The 19808-nt window shown below is 47.7% G+C and overlaps 1 protein-coding gene across 4 annotated transcripts; it reads left to right on the top strand.

Annotated features, from left to right (window-relative positions):
• Positions 1 to 4947: 4947 nt before the first annotated feature.
• On the top strand, positions 4948 to 14126 carry MAZ (MYC associated zinc finger protein). Of its 4 annotated transcripts, none has more exons than XM_063935270.1 (5): positions 4948 to 5943; positions 7572 to 8314; positions 8450 to 8513; positions 8664 to 8835; positions 9714 to 9922. In XM_063935270.1, the coding sequence occupies exons 1-5, from the start codon at positions 5911 to 5913 to the stop codon at positions 9902 to 9904; spliced, it is 1203 nt and encodes a 400-aa protein (XP_063791340.1). In that variant the 5' UTR covers positions 4948 to 5910; the 3' UTR covers positions 9905 to 9922. The 4 variants fall into 4 exon arrangements, with proteins under 4 accessions (XP_063791340.1, XP_063791341.1, XP_063791342.1 ...); XM_063935271.1 differs by lacking the exon at positions 9714 to 9922 and adding an exon at positions 10280 to 14126 and having other exon boundaries at positions 4951 to 5943; XM_063935272.1 differs by lacking the exon at positions 4948 to 5943 and adding an exon at positions 6014 to 6110.
• The last annotated feature ends 5682 nt before the right edge of the window (positions 14127 to 19808 follow it).

The following is a 19808-nucleotide window of genomic DNA, read 5'->3' as shown; positions in this document are numbered from 1 at the left end:
AGCGTAGTGTCCAGAGCATGGAGGCGCTACCAGGAGACAGGCCAGTACATCAGGAGACGTGGAGGAGGCCGTAGGAGGGCAACAACCCAGCAGTAGGGCCGCTACCTCCGCCTTTGTGCAAGGAGGAATAGGAGGAGCACTGCCAGAGCCCTGCAAAATGACCTCCAGCAAGCCACATATGTGCATGTGTCTACTCAAACGATCAGAAACAGACTCCATGAGGGTGGTATGAGGGCCCGACGTTCACAGGTGGGGGTTGTGCTTACAGCCCAACACCGTGCAGGACGTTTGGCATTTGCCAGAGAACACCAAGATTGGCAAATTGGCCACTGGCGCCCTGTGCTCTTCACAGATGAAAGCAGGTTCTCACTGAGCACATGTGACAGACGTGACAAAGTCTGGAGACGCCAAGGATTTTGGCAGTGGGTCAGTAATGGTGAGGGGTGGCATTTCTTTGGGGGGCCGCACAGCCCTCCATGTGCTCGCCAGAGGTAGCCTGACTGCCATTAGGTACCGAGATGAGATCCTCAGACCCCTTGTGAGACCATATGCTGATGCGGTTGGCCCTGGGTTCCTCCTAATGCAAGACAATGCTAGACCTCATGGGGCTGGAGTGTGTCAGCAGTTCCTGCAAGATGAAGGCATTGATGCTATGGACTGGCCCGTCCGTTCCCCAGACCTGAATCCAATTGAGCACATCTGGGACATCATGTCTCACTCCATCCACCAACGCCACGTTGCACCACAGATTGTCCAGGAGTTGGCGGATGCTTTAGTCCAGGTCTGGGAGGAGATCCCTCAGGAGACCATCCGCCACCTCATCAGGAGCATGCCCAGGCGTTGTAGGGAGGTCATACAGGCACGTGGAGGCCACACACACTACTGAGCCTAATTTTGACTTGTTTTAAGGACATTACATCAAAGTTGGATCAGCCTGTAGTGTGTTTTTCCACTTTAATTTTGAGTGTGACTCCAAATCCAGACCTTCATGGGTTAATAAATTTGATTTCCATTGATCATTTTTGTGTGATTTTGTTGTCAGCACATTCAACTATGTAAAGAACAAAGTATTTAATAAGAATATGTCATTCATTCAGATCTAGGATGTGTTATTTTAGTGTTCCCTTTATTTTTTTGAGCAGTATATATATATATATATATATATATATATATATATATATATATACACTAGCAGCTGTTCTGCCTGTTCTCTGCACGCGAGTTTCTGATTGTCACGGTTGTACATATAAATGAGTATTAATAATTTGGTAAATCTATAGAGATGTAAATTTGAGACGTCTTAATGTAAGTAAATATTAATCCATGGTTCTTGGCGTTATCCGAGGAGCACCTGTAGCAGATATGGGGGGTAATTCCGAGTTAATCGCAGCAGCAAATTTGTTAGCAGTTGGGCAAAACCATTTGCACTGCAGGTGGGGCAGATGTAACATGTGCAGAGAGAGTTAGATGTGGGTGGGGTGTGTTCAAACTGAAATCTAAATTGCAGTGTAAAAATAAAGCAGCCAGTATTTACCCTGCACAGAAACAATATAACCCACCCAAATCTAACTCTCTCTGCACATGTTACATCTGCCGCCCCTGCAGTGCACATGGTTTTGCCCAACTGCTAACAAACTTGCTGCTGCGATCAACTCGGAATTACCCCCATGGTAAGAAGTGACCATTTTTGTAGTTTATTACATTCTACACACTGGAGGTGCAATCCAAATGCTGATCCGATTGTCCCTTTGGGTGTTATCGTTCACGCAACCCAAGCCACACATCGGTAATGATGTCATTATTTCATCCTCCTTTTCATCCCCAGGGGAGGTTTATTAAAATTCTAATTACCTATTTCCCACCTGAAGAATACCTATGTTACATTTCATCTTCCTAACCTATCCGGAAGTGAGAGAATTAGTGATGAGTCAGACACACACACACACACACACACACACACACACACACACACACACACAGACACACAGACACACAGACACACAGACACACACACACAGACACACACACAGACACACACACAGACACACACACAGACACACACACAGACACACACACAGACACACACACACACACACACACACACACACACACACACACACCCCCTTCCTCTATGAGTTAGTGGGTAGTTTACGTGGAGAAGGAGAAAGTTGTAGGGAAGTACTAGGGAGAAATACACGGTCGAGTCACATTATTATGACCACCTCCTACATGTGACGCCGGCAGTGCATAGCCCATGAAGTACGTCACGTGCTGTGCGCTGGCTCGGTGGGTATATAAGGTGTGTGATAGGCCGTCTGCACACATATCACTCGCTGCTGTCATGGGTAAAAGGGATGATTATGAGTTTTCAGGCCAAGGGTGGCAGTATGTCTGACACAGCGCAGTGTGTGAACTGTTCGCTGCTGGTGTGGGGAAGGTGTTTCTTGACTGGACAAATGGCGCCATTGCGTAAAAACTGCGGAGCACCAGGTGAATGTCGGCTATGAAGGTGTGTGAGAGCCGACCGACACGCTACAGTGGAGCAGCTCACCGTCACAATGTACCTGGGGGCTACAGACGTGTCTAAAATAACAGTTCAGGCCGTCTAGCTGCTGTCCGTGCCGCACACGGCGGTTTTTGTGTCTATTAGCTGGTGGTTATAATAATGTGACTCTAAAGTGTTGTCTGACTGAGCTGAGTTTTAGGAAGTTCTCTTGTTTCATGTTGCGTGGCTAGTTTTACTCTGTGCCCTAGGCAAAATGTTAACCTACCACCTCTCCTCCCCCAAAAACCTACTTTTCTGCTGCTCACATTTTACTTTTGGAATATAAAAATACTTCTGCCCATCTCATGGCTGGCGAGGCCTCTGCAAGATGCTGTCTAGCCTCCCCTGCTGCAAGATTTTGAGATGGGATGTGAGGGAGACACTAAAGGGGTGTATTTACTATAGTTCAATTTTGTTTTTGTTTTTTTCATGATTTTGCATTTGAAGATTTACTACAGGCGAAATCAAATATAACACCAAATGCCACTTAAAATCAAATATCGGCAAAACATCGGTACTTTTACACAGACTAATATAGAATCCCCTGATTTACTAACATTCTCATTGAAAATTGAACACAAAAACAAACCACATATCCCCAAAATAATATACTAACAGCAGACAGATTGTAGCTTCCGTACAACATTCTATTCCCTAAAACCTTCATTTTATAGTATAATAAAAGTAGAGCTGACGAACGCTATGCCGATGCTTTTACAATTGAGCGATTATTAAGCAGCTGTGGCGTCTGTTTAAATTTGGCACCGGTCGTGAGCTAGTCGCAGCTCGTGAACCGGAGGCCAGCCGCATTTTTAATTTGCTGCCTGCTGTGAGCCAATCACGTCTCGCGGACCAGCAGCCAATCAGGGGAAGCCATGTGACATACTTATTACTGTGATTGAAGCCTCAGTGCTGCCCCCTCAGGTGCAGGCAGGGGCGTGGCTTCATACAGGGGGTGTAGTCAGTTACGCCCCCTGTACTGTTGTAAGATGTGCGGTGCGCGATGACGTCATCGCGCACCGCAGAGCAAAGGTCCTCTCCACGAAGGAAAACTAGACGCTAAGTGTCTAGTTCCCTTCGTGGAGAGGACCTCTGCTGTGCGGTGCGCGATGACGTCAACGCGCACCGCACATCATTACAGTAAAGATCCTCTCCACGAAGGGAAACTAGACTTTCCCTTCACAACGGGCAGCCGACGAAAGGGAAACTAGACGCGTAGCATCTAGTTTCCCTTCGCAGCGGCAGCGGGGGGCACAGCAGCAGCGGATCTTGCCATGGTGCGGCGCCCTCCGGATGGCGCCGGCGCCCTCCGGAAGGCGGCGCCCCGGGCAAAAGTCCTGCTTGCCCGTGGCAAGATCCGCTACTGGGTGCAGGCGCCCCAGACAGCTGCCTTAAGATAGCGACGGCCCATTGTCTATTTCAGATTTGTTTCCCTTACAGGGGGGAATGTAATCGCCTTTTGACTTGCAGCCATCGTTGAAATTCCAGCAAGTCTGCCCGACAACAACTTAAAGGCCAAAACTAACCAGGGTTTGCTTGTAAAATGATCTCCCCCCATAGTCTGTGTGTATGTGGTGTGATTGTGCATTTGTATTTTATTTTATTACAATTTGCTTTGTTTTTGTTTGTGTGACGTCCAGTTCTCCCTGGTGATAGGCATCGTAATCCTCCATAGTCCAACTGGATCATATTCCCGTCAATCAGTTTTGCCTGTCAGAACCAGTGCATTGTTGCAGTGCATTGTTGCAGTAATCCCGCCTGTCTGACCTTAGTTATTTTTTTTTGGGGGGGGGGGGGGGGGGGGGGTTGAGCAAATCCGGGCAGAAATCAGGCCACAAGGGGTGCGAGCTTGGGTGCCGTTGCCGGCATTGAAACGCCGCGACAACAGCATCTTGTACCTTCGCACGTAGGACGGTATCCAGTTACCCGCCATCACTGACTGCGGGTAACTGCTCTGCCCGGGGCTATCCAATTAGCCTCAAGACCTGTGATTCACTGAACCTGTGTGTTTTCGGGAGAATGTAGGGGGGGTGGGGACTTGTTCACGTTGGGGGCTGGACACATGAATGTCACCTGCAAGTGTGATATCTTATACAGTCACTACCTACAGCTGCTGTATTACTGAATAATAATAATAATAATAATAATAATAATAATAATGCACACTCCCCCTCCCCCTCAGCCCCTGGTTACAGTGCAGCCCCAGTGTTACTATGTATCAGTGCTGTGGTCACAGTGTAACACTATACCACTCTGCAGCAGCAGGAGGCGCTGCCCCTTTAAACAGCTCAGCGCTCACTCTGTCTGCCGACAAATAAATGCTTGAGCCTGGGAGAGGGGAGGAGGCAGCGCGCCCTTTAAGAGACTCCTCAATGCAGCCGGGAGAGACCATTGCGTCCCCGGGGGGGAGGGGAGGGATGTTGTGTCTGTGTTGTGCATGGACGTTCAGCCATATTTCATTGTTCTCTCTCCTCCAGGCCGTGGCTGATGCAGAGGGGGAGGCCGGGGTTGGAGGGCAGGAGAGCAGGGACAGCACCTCACCATCACCCCCTGTGCACCCAGACTAGCATTCTCTGCACAATTCATGCTTTCCCAATCCCCAGCTTGCACTGACACTAGAAGCTGCAGTTTGCACAGAATCCCCCCCCCCCTCCTTTGTCTGCCTTTAGTACAGTCCTATTTTTGCAAAGGGGGGGGAGAAAATAAGCCCCCATAATATTGCAATGCACTGAGACTGTATATGTTGCAGCAGAGAGCAGCACCCCCCTATTCCTGCCTGCTACATGGTTCAGACCCAAGGGATTTTTTTTTTTGCTAATTTTTTTTTTTTTTTTTTGCAGGTGGGGGCTGGGAGGCAGCAAAGGGGGGTGAAAGGTCACAGCAGCTGCCATATTTTGGGTAGTAAATAATGCAGGAATAATCAGAGAGGGAGGAGGGAGCAGAGAGAGATTTGGGGAGAAGCAGCAGCAGCAGCCTTGCAGGGGCTTCCCATCCTGCTCTGTGCTGGGAGGAGGGGAGTTCGGGAGTTTGGGGAGGGAGGGGAGCCATGATGTCACTGCAGCTCTGATCATTATTTATTCAATGCAGTGTGTATTTTATGGGCATTCCCCCCCCCTTTTAAATCACGAGAAGAAGAAAAAAAAAAAAAGGAAAGCAGCCTTTAGGGGGCACTGATCTGCAACTGAGGCTGAGCAGAAATCCTAAAGCAGAGCAGGCAAGGGAGGGAGGGGGAGCAGTGAGCAAGGAAAGAGGGGGGAGAAGACCAGGACACACACAACATATATATAGCATTTACCAAAAAAAAAAAAAAAAAAAAAAGATTTTTATTTTTTCACCCCCCCCACCCTCTCCCCCCCCCCTCCAGTATGGATGCAAACTGGACCAGCTTTATATTCCAGGTAACGTGCCTTGTGTTGTGGGACTGCAGATGGTGGGGGTGGAAGGAGGAGGCTTGTTGGGGATGTATGTGGGTGCATGCATCATCTTATCTGTGCATAAGTGGGGGTCCAGGCAGCTGCAGAGGGGAGAGAAGCGGAGCCCTGGAAATTAGCATCTTCTTCTGCCTGTGAGTGTGTATTTTTTTTTGCAGGGAGGGAGGGAGAGGAGAGAGAGATGGTGTTGAGTGTTTAAATCACCACCCCTCCCTCCCATCTTTTTCCCTCTCCCTCTTTCCTTTCATAGAAATAGCTAGGCGCTGCAAGGGGAGAATATGATGTTCTCCCCGCAAAGGGCGGTCTTCCCACCGTGTCTGGATGGGCTCGTGTGTCTGTACATGTGAAATAGCCTGCATGGGGAGAGATGCTGTTGTGTAAGGCTGTAATAGGATTTGGGGGTATGGAGGCTGGCGGACACTGGCATCATGGTGTGACCGGCTTCTCCCATTGTCTGCAGAATGCTTTAATGGAGACGCAGATTTTGGGTGGAAGCCTGTGCACATGGCTTGTGAATTGTACGTGCATGGTCTGTAAGCTGTATAAGCGCATGCATTAAGTGTTCTGTGCACGTCTGGTGTGTTACACGGAGAAGTATAAGTGACCTGGTGCCAGTGCACGTGTGCTGTATTACAGGGCATATATCATGTCGTGTCGTCACTGATTTACACTTGTGTACGTCATCTAATGTATCAAAATCTAACACCGTCACCATGCGTTTAAAAGATTTCTTTGTGTTTGTTTTTTTATTAAAAGTCACTTTAAATCATTGCGAGTAAAACATTCAGGGGTCTATGTACTAAGCCTTAGACAGAGCTAAAGTACCAGCCAATCCGCTCTTAACTGTCAAATTACAGGATGTGTTTGAAAAATGACAGGAGCTGATTGGCTGGGGTGTTATCACCTTCCACTGTATCACTTCTCCAGGCTTCACTGTTCCAGCCAATCAGCTCCTAACTGTCATGTCACAGGCTGCGTTTGAAAAATGACAGTTAGGATCTGGTTGTCTGCTACTTTATCTCCGTCCACTCATCTCCATCCACGGCTTATAAATACTCCCCATAACTTTTTGTGAAAGTGACCCCTGACCTGAAGAGCTTGCACTCTAGGTGACAGTAAGTTGGTTGAGTGTAGGAGTAGGTGAGGGAGAAGTGATGAGATCGGTCTCTGGCACCTCTGTTGGGTTATGGTTGGTCTGAGAAGGCTCAGGCCATTCTGTAGATTGATGCTACACCTGGCGAGTGTAATAATGAGTTGGTTTGAGAGGCGGCGAGGTCTGCGCCCCTGCCCAATTGCCCGGCTAAAGAGATTGTGGCACTGGGTTATGTGATATTTGTGCCATTCGTTGGAACATCCTTTGTTATGTTGTAACACGCCTGGTTATTTTGAAATGTGATGTAAGTTGCATCTGACTGTGGTCGCCGCGTGAGCGGGCTCTATATTTAGTAACAATGCTAATTCAGCTGCTTGGGTAAAGTCAATTAAACAGTTTATTGTTGCGTCGAAGAGAGGTTCCCTCTTTGGATAACTCTTCTGGAAAATAACAGATGTTTTGGATATATTTGTGAGTTCCTTGTTTGTTGTTTCTCCTCCAGACCCCTCCTCCGCCCCCTGCTGAACCTCTACAAGTTGAACTTTTACCTGTTCTAGCTACTGTTGCTGGCCAGCCAGATGGATCCCTCACCCAGACAATGGTGCACACCATGGCACCCCAGCACCCTTCCACTGTCGACACCGCTGCCCTCAAACAGGTGGTGCCTGGCCTGTCCATTCCCCAGCAGATGGCACCATCCCCTGTTACGTCCCAGCCTTCCCCCGTCTCTACGGCTCTCCCTTTGCACTCGGTCATGGAACTACCCAAGAAATCTAAGAGCCGGGGCCCCTATATATGTTCCCTGTGCTCCAAAGAGTTTAAAAACGGCTACAACTTGAGAAGGCACGAAGCTATCCACACGGGTACTAAACCTGCCAGAGCCCAACCTGCCGTCAAGATGCCTACCATGGTGCCCCTCAGTTTGCTAAGTGTTGCTGGAACCCTTGGTGGGGCTGAGACCCTGGAGGTTCCTACCTCTCCTTCCACACTTTCTCTCCCGGGGCCTTCCCCCACGGCGAAGAAGGTGCGGAAGAACCATGCGTGTGAGATGTGTGGGAAAGCCTTCAGAGATGTTTACCACCTGAACCGGCACAAATTGTCGCACTCAGACGAGAAGCCCTACTCCTGCCACGTGTGTCAGCAGCGCTTCAAACGCAAGGACCGCATGACCTACCACGTCCGCTCCCACGATGGGACCGTACACAAGCCCTACATCTGCAGCCACTGTGGAAAAGGATTCTCACGGTAAGATGATGTGGGACCTTGACCACACTATTCCCCGATTCCCATGTAACCATTGAAATTGTGTTGGGTCTTGTTTTATCGTTTGGTTTATTGACAATTTAGTTGTCAACTTTTTGTATTTGTGTTGTCTTCCAGTCCTGATCATTTGAACAGTCACGTCAGACAAGTTCACTCCACAGAGCGCCCTTTTAAATGCCAGGTATTTCCAAAACACTTAATCACGCCCTTTCTCTTCTCTGTGTGCCCATGGTGGGGTTGGATGCTTGGGTTCCTCTGTGCATGTTGCCCTCTCACCCCTTAGCGTTAACCTGAAATGTTCTTCTCGGTTATGTTGTTCTTCCGCCGACAGACCTGTGAAGCTGCCTTCGCCACGAAGGACCGCCTGAGAGCCCACATGGTGCGACACGAGGAGAAGGTTCCGTGTCACGTGTGCGGGAAGCTGCTCAGTGCTGCGTACATCACCGACCACATGAAGGTTCACAACCAGGGCCCCAACCACGTGTGTGAGCTGTGCAACAAAGGTAAGACGTCGGATGAATGTTTTTGTTCCCGCACACATAATCAGCCCCTCAGTTCTGCACCACTGCACGTCTGAAGCCCATAGTCTGGCATATCCCAATATCCAGCGATGCTCTTCACGGCCAAGTTCTATTTGGCGGGGTGGGGGTGGGACCTGTGTTTGAGAGCCCACTAGTGGCACTTAGACGTCTGAGTGATTGTTTGATCAACCAGTGTCATTGGTGTGGAATTCATGATTGCCCTGTTTGTGGTTGGGGGGATTATTGTTATAATTTGGAAAGGGATGGGTGGGGGGGGATTTAAAAAAAATAAAATGAATATATCTATACATAGTTTGTATTTTCCATGCTAGAGCCAGATAAGTAAATACAGTTTGGTAGAGTGCAATTATTATAGTAGTAATGAGATCCGTGTGGGTGGGGCTAGTTTCCTCAGGGGTGGGCCTAGCTTATGTGCATTTAACTTAGAGGACCAGTAAACATAACATTATACATTAAGAAAAAAAAGTGTGTTCTATGGTCTGAGATATAGGGCGATACTGGGAGGGTATTGCAGGAATTCTGGTCAGCTCAGCCCTCTCTCCGTGCTCCGCTACACCGCTAACACAACAGCCACTTTGAGTTGCGGAAGCCTTGTGTTACAGACCATCTCCGATGGGGACCTACAATGGTATAATAAGCATTGGGCAAACTCTGAAAGGAAGCGCAGCGATCCTGTGGATGATACAACACAAATGATGTTCTGTTTACTGGTTCTTTAAGAGGGCGTCAGGCCGTTACAGGATGGTGTGAGTGTAATGGGTCAGTAGGTCACTTTCTAATTACGGAGCGATGCCTGTGGCCTGGCCTTAAAGTGGCGTTTGCTTCTCACCCCCGTGCAGGTTTTGCCACAGCCGCGTACCTGCGTGTCCACTCGGTGAAGCACCACGGTCTGGTGTGCCCGCGGGCAGACAGCTTCCTCTGCAAGTTGTGCAGCGTACACTGCAAAACCCTGGCACAGCTGAGCGGCCACATGCACACACACGTCATGGCGGGGGCTACGGGGCTTGCCGAGGGGCCAACGCTGCAGTGACCACAGGCAAGAGCCTAGTTACCTTTCCCCCTCCCCTTTCCCTGGGATGCATGTGTTGTTTTGGTAGCGGGAAGCTGTCCTGAGCATTGCTGGGTTTTGGGGTATGCCCCCGCAGCCCTTCTTCCTCCTCCTCCTCCTCCTCCTCCTCTCTAGCACATCTGTGTTCTGTCATTGATTTGTTGTGTCTGGGCCAAACCTAAACTAGTCCCTCATTAAGTCTGTTCTTCACCCCTGCTCTGCTTATATGCTGTATGTGCCTTTTATTATGCTTTCTGTGACTTTGCATTAGCCCCAAAACCATCTCACCACCCCCCCTCCCCCAGAGAAAAAACTTTCTAGCTCATCCATGTGTCTTCTTTCTCTTCCCCCTCACAGGGACTTGCCAGGTCTGCCCTCTGTCAGATCCTACGGCCGCTGTGACTGCCGTGCTCCCGAATTCCGGAGTCCCTGGAATGATGTCTACTCAGCCCTGGTGACTGGCTGTCCTGGAGGGGGGTGCAGACAACGTGTCCTCTTTCTTCTGATGTGTTTGTGCGCAGTGCGGGGAGATCCGCAGCTCCCCCCGTCTCGGACACGGATTTGGAAGAGAAGTTGCATGTAGCCTCCTCCCACCTTCTAAACCTCCATGGGATTAGGTCTTGGGGGTATTACGAAGGTGACAAGGGCATCGTTTAAAATAGTATCCACAACCGGCAGCGTAGCCCTTACGGGTGATATTTCAAGTACCCAGTTGTCCCGCGTTAGCCGCTAGACACTGTCCACACTGGCACGCGTCAGAAGTACAGATTTATACACTACACACCCCTGTGGGAAGAGGAATGTAATGTATTTATAGGACATGTGCCCCCTTCCCCCTCCCTCACTATGACCTTCTACTTCCATTGTGAGCAGAGAAGCTGGCATGGAGGTGGTTAATGCATCAATGCTATGCAGAGGACCACAGACATAGAGGGGTGGGCAGTTCCACGAACGGCAGGCCCTGGACTGGACTCGCGAGCAGAACAGATGGGATAGAGGAGAAGAAGGGCTGTGATTCTGCCGGTCGGAAGGACTCGATCTGCGGACGGTTCCGAGTGGCAGATAGTTCCGGTAATGAGCTAATTGTATGAGCGGTAACTTCCAGTAGCCTATCTGGTTGTCACGGGGCACTAGTTACTGCTAAACAGGAGGTGGCTCGGGTGGAAGTTACCTGGACCTAGTCACTAGTGGAGAAGCGCGCTCAAGTCAGGCGCACAGCAATGAATTCAGCAGAGGGAGGTGCATCACCGTCCTAGAGTAAGTGCTAGAGCCCAGGGTGAGGGACTATACTCCATGCCGGGAGCAGTGTTCTTCTACAAGGGTATTTAATGATGTAAGGAGTGGTTAGAGGGCTCACTGTGATTGGGGACTGCCAGCCTCTCCCTTCAGATAGGTGACCAATCAGAATATGGTTCCCCCACCCGATACCAGTCTTGGCTCCTTCATGTTCTGTCCTCCTGAGCACTGTTATGGACCTCTACTGTTGTAGCCAACAGTATTCGCTTATGTTGAGCCATCTAAAGCTATATAAAGCGAATGGTTCTGCTGATGCCCATCTGGGGCAGCCTGAAATATCACTTTGTAATAACGGCTATGGTTTGCATGGGGCTGGAAAAAAAATCCTAATATTGACTATAGAGGTGTATCCGTATTGGCGCCCTTAGGTTCTGTGTCTTGCTGCAGCATTGTACAATTATACAGTGGCCTTGACTGGGACTGGGCAGCTCCTAGGTGAAGCTGCTGTCCTCTGATGGTCCACTAATTGTTAGGGAACCGGTCACCTGCAGATAGTACAGGCAGCCGTCCTGTTTGTCAAAGCAATGTTCCTGAGCGTGAGGCCTCCCTTACATCGGTAGGAAGCAGCGAGGCATTCTCATGAATATTCAGCCAACAAGATGGCTGCCTGTGCTGTGAGTGTGCGTAGCCGGTGCTCTCAATTGCTGTGGTGTTGTTTGTGTTTTTATTTTATTTTTGTAATTTTTTTTTCTAATTTTTTTTTAAAACCAGTTTCACCCCTGAAGCACCTGCTCCCGACAGGCGCTAAGTAGGGACGGTCTCCACCGTTTTAAATGTTGTCAACGCATGTTTTTGCGTCGGGTGGATATCCGTAGAATTCTTAGGACTGACAATAAGTGGGAGCCGGCATAGTACAATCCTGGCGGTGCACCAGAAGAGGTCCGGCGTCCTTTAGTAAATAGTCTGCTGACGCTGTATGGTGCCCTCCTAAGTGGCCTTCAGGCCCCGAACACACTGGGGCTTTCTTCCTTTCCACCTGTGGGTTGCCGTGAGCTGCAGTGAACACTGGCTAGCGGTGTTGCTGCTTATGCAGTGTTCCCAGTTCAGGTTGAACGTATTACGGGTGCAAGGACAGTGTGTAAGAGCCCTTACAATACGTAGTCCAGGGTTCTCACTGGTGCTCCAGTAAACTATTGGGTTTTATTGTAGAATAACTAGGTTACCCCCGGCCCTTCCCCTTATTGCTTTTATTTTTTTAAACTGTTTTTTAAAGCTAGGAGTTTATGTCTGACCTCATTGTAGATGTTCAGTAGAACTGAATGGATTGGTTTAGCCTGAAACCAGTGATCGATCTATTGCCACATTCACCCGGTGCTGTGAGTATTGTTTTATTGTAGCTCTAGAACCCGTCAGGGTTGCCTGGCCGCTTTCAGGAAATGAATTGGGGGTAAGATAGTTGTACGGCATTGTAGGATTCTTTTACTAATCTAGTGGTAAGTTTAGGGTCTGTGGCGCGTAGATGGCATTTACACAGGTACAGCTCAGTGGCTGGCGGTACTTGATCAGTCTACAGACAAATCCAATTTTTTTTTTTTTTTTACCGCCCCAAGCTCCCCCAGTATCTGCGTCGCAGGTAAATCTCCATTCACCTTTCTAGATACGGGCAAAGTTGAGTTTATAAAACTTTTAGTTGTTGTTGAAAGTGGACTTGGTTTGAGTGGAATGACTTACACTACCTGGTAGGGAACGCACTTCGTGTGATCGGTCTGTCGCTTCTTATTCACCTGCATCACATTACACGTATGTTTTTATCTTTTGTTAATTCATACTGTCTGGTGAAACGCGTTGTTGTCTGGGACTACCACAAGTCAGGTTGCCGAACGCATCCTGATGTCAGGATTTGTGTTTTTTCTTTTGCAGCCTGATGGTTTTTCTTTGAGACAAAATGATGGTGGTTTAGGTTTCACTTGTCCGCTGGAAAATGGAATTAGACCTTCAGGATCTGACCTTTCCATCTCCACTTTCTGGAGGCAGGTTCCATCATCGTAATTCAGCAGCCAAGCTGCAGGTCCTCTCCGCCTACAGTATCTTAGATTCCATATAGGTAGTTTAGAAAAGAGCCTCTCTATGTTTTGACCTGTCTCCTTTCAGTCAAAGCTTCTGTCCTCCATGCATGGTCCAAGCTCTTGATGTCACTAGGGCTGGGCTGATGACCTCTGCCCCCCCCCTACTAGTCTTTGGAGAGGCCTCAGTAATGCAGCAGTTTCCGGTATAAATTGACATGTGTACATAGAGTTTGTCCAAGGACATTTCATCCCTTCGTAGTCGGTGGAGCCCGGCCTCAGTGGTTGCTCTGCATGACGTTCTGTTGTCCCCCCGCCCCACAAAGGGCACTCTCCCGCTCCGCCATGTTGATTTGAGGCACGTTCATCTGGCAAACTTTCACGACACCCTAATAACTTCTATTTTGAATTTTAAATGTATTCCCCCCCCCCCCCCCCCCCCACATTGAAACACGATTGGTTTTGCTTGTGCACAGATTAGATGTTGGGTGCATGAGACTTTGTGTATATAATGTGTACATTAGGTGGCTGCAGGTTGTATATACTGTACGTGTCAAATGCTTCTCGCATTGTAAATACTGAGAACTGCTGAAAACCTGTCATTTTGATAACTGTTAAAAAGAAAAAAAAAGGAAAAAAAAGTTTTCTTAACTGTCCTTGTGATGAAGATGTCTCTCACCCCCCCACCCCTTTTATCACTCCTGGGTCGTCTTTCTCCCCAATATTTCTTTATGCGTTCTCTTCCTGATTTGCCCCTCTTGGTAAATAACATGTTGTCTCTCCTCTCCCTGTTCTCCTTGTCCTCAGTATCATGTAATCAGTCTCAGTATATAAAGTATTCCACCCTGTGTCCCCTCTTTGTTGCTTATGAACCATATGAATTTTAGTAAAAATATTAAATCCCAGATCTGCGTGTGGCTGATTTCCTGTCGTCCGTATGGGTTATAGCTCTACTCTTATCACATAGGGATTTGGTTCTATCTGGGAGTACTGGAGAGCGACAGAGAAAGGGCTAAAAAACCCTATTTCATATATTAATAGTTATGTCTTATGTGACGGGAGAGATCCCCCCCCCCCCCCCCCTGAATGCAGTGGTACGGGTCATTAGGTCGACCACTATTGGTCGACATGAGGTGTTTTTTTTTTTTTTTTTTTGGTGGTGTTTTCTTCGTAAAGTGATTGGGAACCCCAATTACTGCTATGCTTCGGGCAAGGTGCCTCGCTCCATTACCGCTGCGCTCGGCACAGGTTACGATCCATGTGGACTACGATTGGGAATAGTAAAGTATGAAAAAGTTAAAAAAATGAAAAAAGTGAAAAACTCACGTCAACCTTTTTTCATGTCGACCTAGTATACTTCGACCTAATGACCATATTCCGAATGCAGAAGGGATGTCTACACCGTCCTCCGATTAATCCTGTGATCGCTCGGAGTTACCTTGCGTTAAAAATCCTTTTCATGCTCACTGACTGTGGGGTCTATTTACTAAGCCTTGAGGAGAGAGAGAGAGAAAGTGGACGGAGATAAAGTACCAGCCAATCAGCTCTTAGGTGTCATGTTACAGGGTGTGTTTGAAAAATGACAGTTAGAAGCTAATTGGCTGGTACTTAACCTCAAGGCTAAATAGACTCCTTCATTTTATACATTTATTAACAGTTTCTATATATAGCGCAGCAAATTCCGTTGCGCTTTACAAAAATTGGCATAATGAAAAGTCCGGGTAATAACGAGCTTTTGCACTGTTTGTGAGTATAACGAGGGGGACACCTGGGAAGTGACCAGACGCTAAGCCTTTTCTCGTGTTTTGTTATAACCCTTTATTAATCTGGGAGTGTTCCAACCATGCAGATGGTGATCCTGGACTTTGAAGGGCGTATTATCTTGCACTGAGGTAGATTTCATCCCTTCTGACGTTTTCTCTTGGAAAGTTGTTGTACTGGCAATAAGGGCACGGTCCAGCAGCTGGCCCGTACAAAGCAACCCTGAGGTAGGTAGAAGGAGCCTTCTGTAATGTGACAAGTTTTTGTCCTATATGCTCTTATGACCATTAGAAAACGTTACATCTTCCCCTAACATTAAATAAGAAACAGGTGCTGAGGAATCGCGGTGGAAGTATAGGATCTATGATCTCAAATGCCTTTTGTTTCCAGAACGAGGAGCACTTTATATAATACCCACTAAAGCACAGTTCCTAAGTGACCGCAGTAATGTCCCCCACACTGCGTCGGCATCTCCGGCTCACAGTAGCTGCAGGTAGAAGCTCAGCACGGTTCCTAAGTGACCGCAGTAATGTCCCCCCCACACTGCGTCGGCATCTCTGGCTCACAGTAGCTGCAGGTAGAAGCTCAGCATGGTTCCTAAGTGACCACAGTAATGTCCCCCACACTGTGCCAGCATCTCATGCTCAAAGTAGCTGCACAAAGAGATTTTTGAATATTGTTGGCATTTCTAGAAAAACTGCAGAATGGCAACAAATAGTGTCATTTTATTGAAGGAGCTCTGTGGAAGACGGATAAGCCGATCCCTACACCTGCTCCTTATAGTCTAAACACTGTACAGCGTGGACACAGCAGTGACAGTAATGCCAGGCAGTGTATGCCAATACACACGTTCCCTCACACACACCCAGCCGCTACTGGCACACTATCTTCCCTCTAATTCTATCATCTTTCCTAACCTCTCCTTACACCCCGACATCTCATTGTGTTCCCCAGCTTAATATATCTCCTTACACCCCGACATCTCATTGTGTTCCCCAGCGTAATATATCTTCCTGTACACCCCGAGATCTCATTGTGTTCCCCAGCGTAATATATCTTCCTGTACACATAAGCAGATCTCCTTCCCAGCTTATCTCCTGTACACCCCGACCTCTCATTGTGTTCCTCAGCGTAATATATCTCCTGTACACATAAGCAGATCCCCTTCCCAGCTTATCTCCTGTACACCCCGACATCCCATTGTATTCCCCAGCGTAATATATCTTCCTGTACACATAAGCAGATCTCCTTCCCAGCTTATCTCCTGTACACCCCGAGATCTCATTGTGTTCCCCAGCGTAATATATCTTCCTGTACACATAAGCAGATCTCCTTCCCAGCTTATATACACCCCGAGATCTCATTGTGTTCCCCAGTGTAATATATATTCCTGTACACATAAGCAGATCTCCTTCCCAGCTTATCTCCTGTACACCCCGACCTCTCATTGTGTTCCCCAGCGTAATATATCTCCTGTACACATAAGCAGATCTCCTTCTCAGCTTATCTCCTGTACACCCCGACCTCTCATTGTGTTCCCCAGCGTAATATATCTTCCTGTACACATAAGCAGAGCTCCTTCCCAGCTTATCTCCTGTACACCCCGAGATCTCATTGTGTTCCCCAGTGTAATATATCTTCCTGTACACATAAGCAGATCTCCTTCCCAGCTTATCTCCTGTAAACCCTGAGATCTCATTGTGTTCCCCAGCGTAATATATCTCCTGTACACATAAGCAGAGCTCCTTCCCAGCTTATCTCCTGTACACCCCGACATCTCATTGTGTTTCCCAGTGTAATATATCTTCCTGTACACATAAGCAGATCTTCTCAGCTTATCTCCTGTACACCCCGACCTCTCATTGTGTTCCCCAGCGTAATATATATTCCTGTACACATAAGCAGATCTCCTTCCCAGCTTATCTCCTGTACACCCCGACCTCTCATTGTGTTCCCCAGCGTAATATATCTTCCTGTACACATAAGCAGATCTCCTTCCCAGCTTATCTCCTGTACACCCCGAGATCTCATTGTGTTCCCCAGCGTAATATATCTTCCTGTACACATAAGCAGATCTCCTTCTCAGCTTCTCCTGTACACCCCGACCTCTCATTGTGTTCCCCAGCGTAATATATCTCCTGTACACATAAGCAGATCTCCTTCCCAGCTTATCTCCTGTACACCCCGAGATCTCATTGTGTTCCCCAGTGTAATATATCTCCTGTACACATAAGCAGATCTCCTTCCCAGCTTATATACACCCCGACCTCTCATTGTGTTCCCCAGCGTAATATATCTTCCTGTACACCCCGAGATCTCATTGTGTTCCCCAGCGTAATATATCTTCCTGTACACATAAGCAGATCTCCTTCCCAGCTTATATACACCCCGAAATCTCATTGTGTTCCCCAGCGTAATATATATTCCTGTACACATAAGCAGATCTCCTTCCCAGCTTATATACACCCCGAGATCTCATTGTGTTCCCCAGTGTAATATATATTCCTGTACACATAAGCAGATCTCCTTCCCAGCTTATCTCCTGTACACCCCGACCTCTCATTGTGTTCCCCAGCGTAATATATCTCCTGTACACATAAGCAGATCTCCTTCTCAGCTTATCTCCTGTACACCCCGACCTCTCATTGTGTTCCCCAGCGTAATATATCTTCCTGTACACATAAGCAGATCTCCTTCCCAGCTTATCTCCTGTACACCCCGAGATCTCATTGTGTTCCCCAGCATTATATATATTCCTGTACACATAAGCAGATCTCCTTCTCAGCTTCTCCTGTACACCCCGAGATCTCATTGTGTTCCCCAGCGTAATATATCTTCCTGTACACATAAGCAGATCTCCTTCTCAGCTTATCTCCTGTACACCCCGAGATCTCATTGTGTTCCCCAGCGTAATATATCTTCCTGTACACATAAGCAGATCTCCTTCTCAGCTTATCTCCTGTACACCCCGAGATCTCAATGTGTTCCCCAGCGTAATATATCTTCCTGTACACATAAGCAGATCTTCTTCCCAGCTTATCTCCTGTACACCCCGAGATCTCATTGTGTTCCCCAGTGTAATATATCTTCCTGTACACATAAGCAGATCTCCTTCCCAGCTTATCTCCTGTACACCCCGAGATCTCATTGTGTTCCCCAGCGTAATATATCTTCCTGTACACATAAGCAGATCTCCTTCCCAGCTTATCTCCTGTACACCCCGAGATCTCATTGTGTTCCCCAGCGTAATATATCTTCCTGTACACATAAGCAGATCTCCTTCCCAGCTTATATACACCCCGAAATCTCATTGTGTTCCCCAGCGTAATATATATTCCTGTACACATAAGCAGATCTCCTTCCCAGCTTATATACACCCCGAGATCTCATTGTGTTCCCCAGTGTAATATATATTCCTGTACACATAAGCAGATCTCCTTCCCAGCTTATCTCCTGTACACCCCGAGATCTCATTGTGTTCCCCAGCGTAATATATCTTCCTGTACACATAAGCAGATCTCCTTCTCAGCTTATCTCCTGTACACCCCGACATCTCATTGTGTTCCCCAGCGTAATAGATCTTCCTGTACACATAAGCAGATCTCCTTCCCAGCTTATCTCCTGTACACCCCGACCTCTCATTGTGTTCCCCAGCGTAATATATCTTCCTGTACACATAAGCAGATCTCCTTCTCAGCTTATCTCCTGTACACCCCGACCTCTCATTGTGTTCCCCAGCGTAATATATCTCCTGTACACATAAGCAGAGCTCCTTCCCAGCTTATCTCCTGTACACCCCGACCTCTCATTGTGTTCCCCAGCGTAATATATCTTCCTGTACACATAAGCAGATCTCCTTCTCAGCTTATCTCCTGTACACCCCGAGATCTCATTGTGTTTCCCAGCGTAATATATCTTCCTGTACACATAAGCAGATCTTCTCAGCTTATCTCCTGTACACCCCGAGATCTCATTGTGTTTCCCAGCGTAATATATCTCCTGTACACATAAGCAGATCTCCTTCTCAGCTTATCTCCTGTACACCCCGAGATCTCATTGTGTTCCCCAGTGTAATATATCTCCTGTACACATAAGCAGATCTCCTTCCCAGCTTATCTCCTGTACACCCCGACCTCTCATTGTGTTCCCCAGCGTAATATATCTTCCTGTACATATAAGCAGATCTCCTTCCCAGCTTATCTCCTGTACACCCCGAGATCTCATTGTGTTTCCCAGCGTAATATATCTCCTGTACACATAAGCAGATCTTCTCAGCTTATCTCCTGTACACCCTGACATCTCATTGTGTTCCCCAGTGTAATATATCTCCTGTACACATAATCGGATCTCCTTCCCAGCTTATCTCCTGTACACCCCGACATCTCATTGTGTTCCCCAGCGTAATATATATTCCTGTACACATAAGCAGATCTCCTTCCCAGCTTATCTCCTGTACACCCCGACATCTCATTGTGTTCCCCAGTGTAATATATCTTCCTGTACACATAAGCAGATCTCCTTCCCAGCTTATATACACCCCGAAATCTCATTGTGTTCCCCAGCGTAATATATATCTCCTGTACACATAAGCAGATCTCCTTCCCAGCTTATCTCCTGTACACCCCGAGATCTCATTGTGTTCCCCAGTGTAATATATCTTCCTGTACACATAAGCAGATCTCCTTCCCAGCTTATCTCCTGTACACCCCGACATCTCATTGTGTTCCCCAGCGTAATATATCTTCCTGTACACATAAGCAGATCTCCTTCCCAGCTTATCTCCTGTACACCCCGACATCTCATTGTGTTACCCAGCGTAATATATC

This window comes from Pseudophryne corroboree, chromosome 7 (genome assembly GCF_028390025.1).
Source record: "Pseudophryne corroboree isolate aPseCor3 chromosome 7, aPseCor3.hap2, whole genome shotgun sequence".
NCBI classification, from domain to species: domain Eukaryota; kingdom Metazoa; phylum Chordata; class Amphibia; order Anura; family Myobatrachidae; genus Pseudophryne; species Pseudophryne corroboree.
Note: the sequence above shows the minus strand (reverse complement) of the source record. Positions and strands in the feature narration are given on the sequence as shown.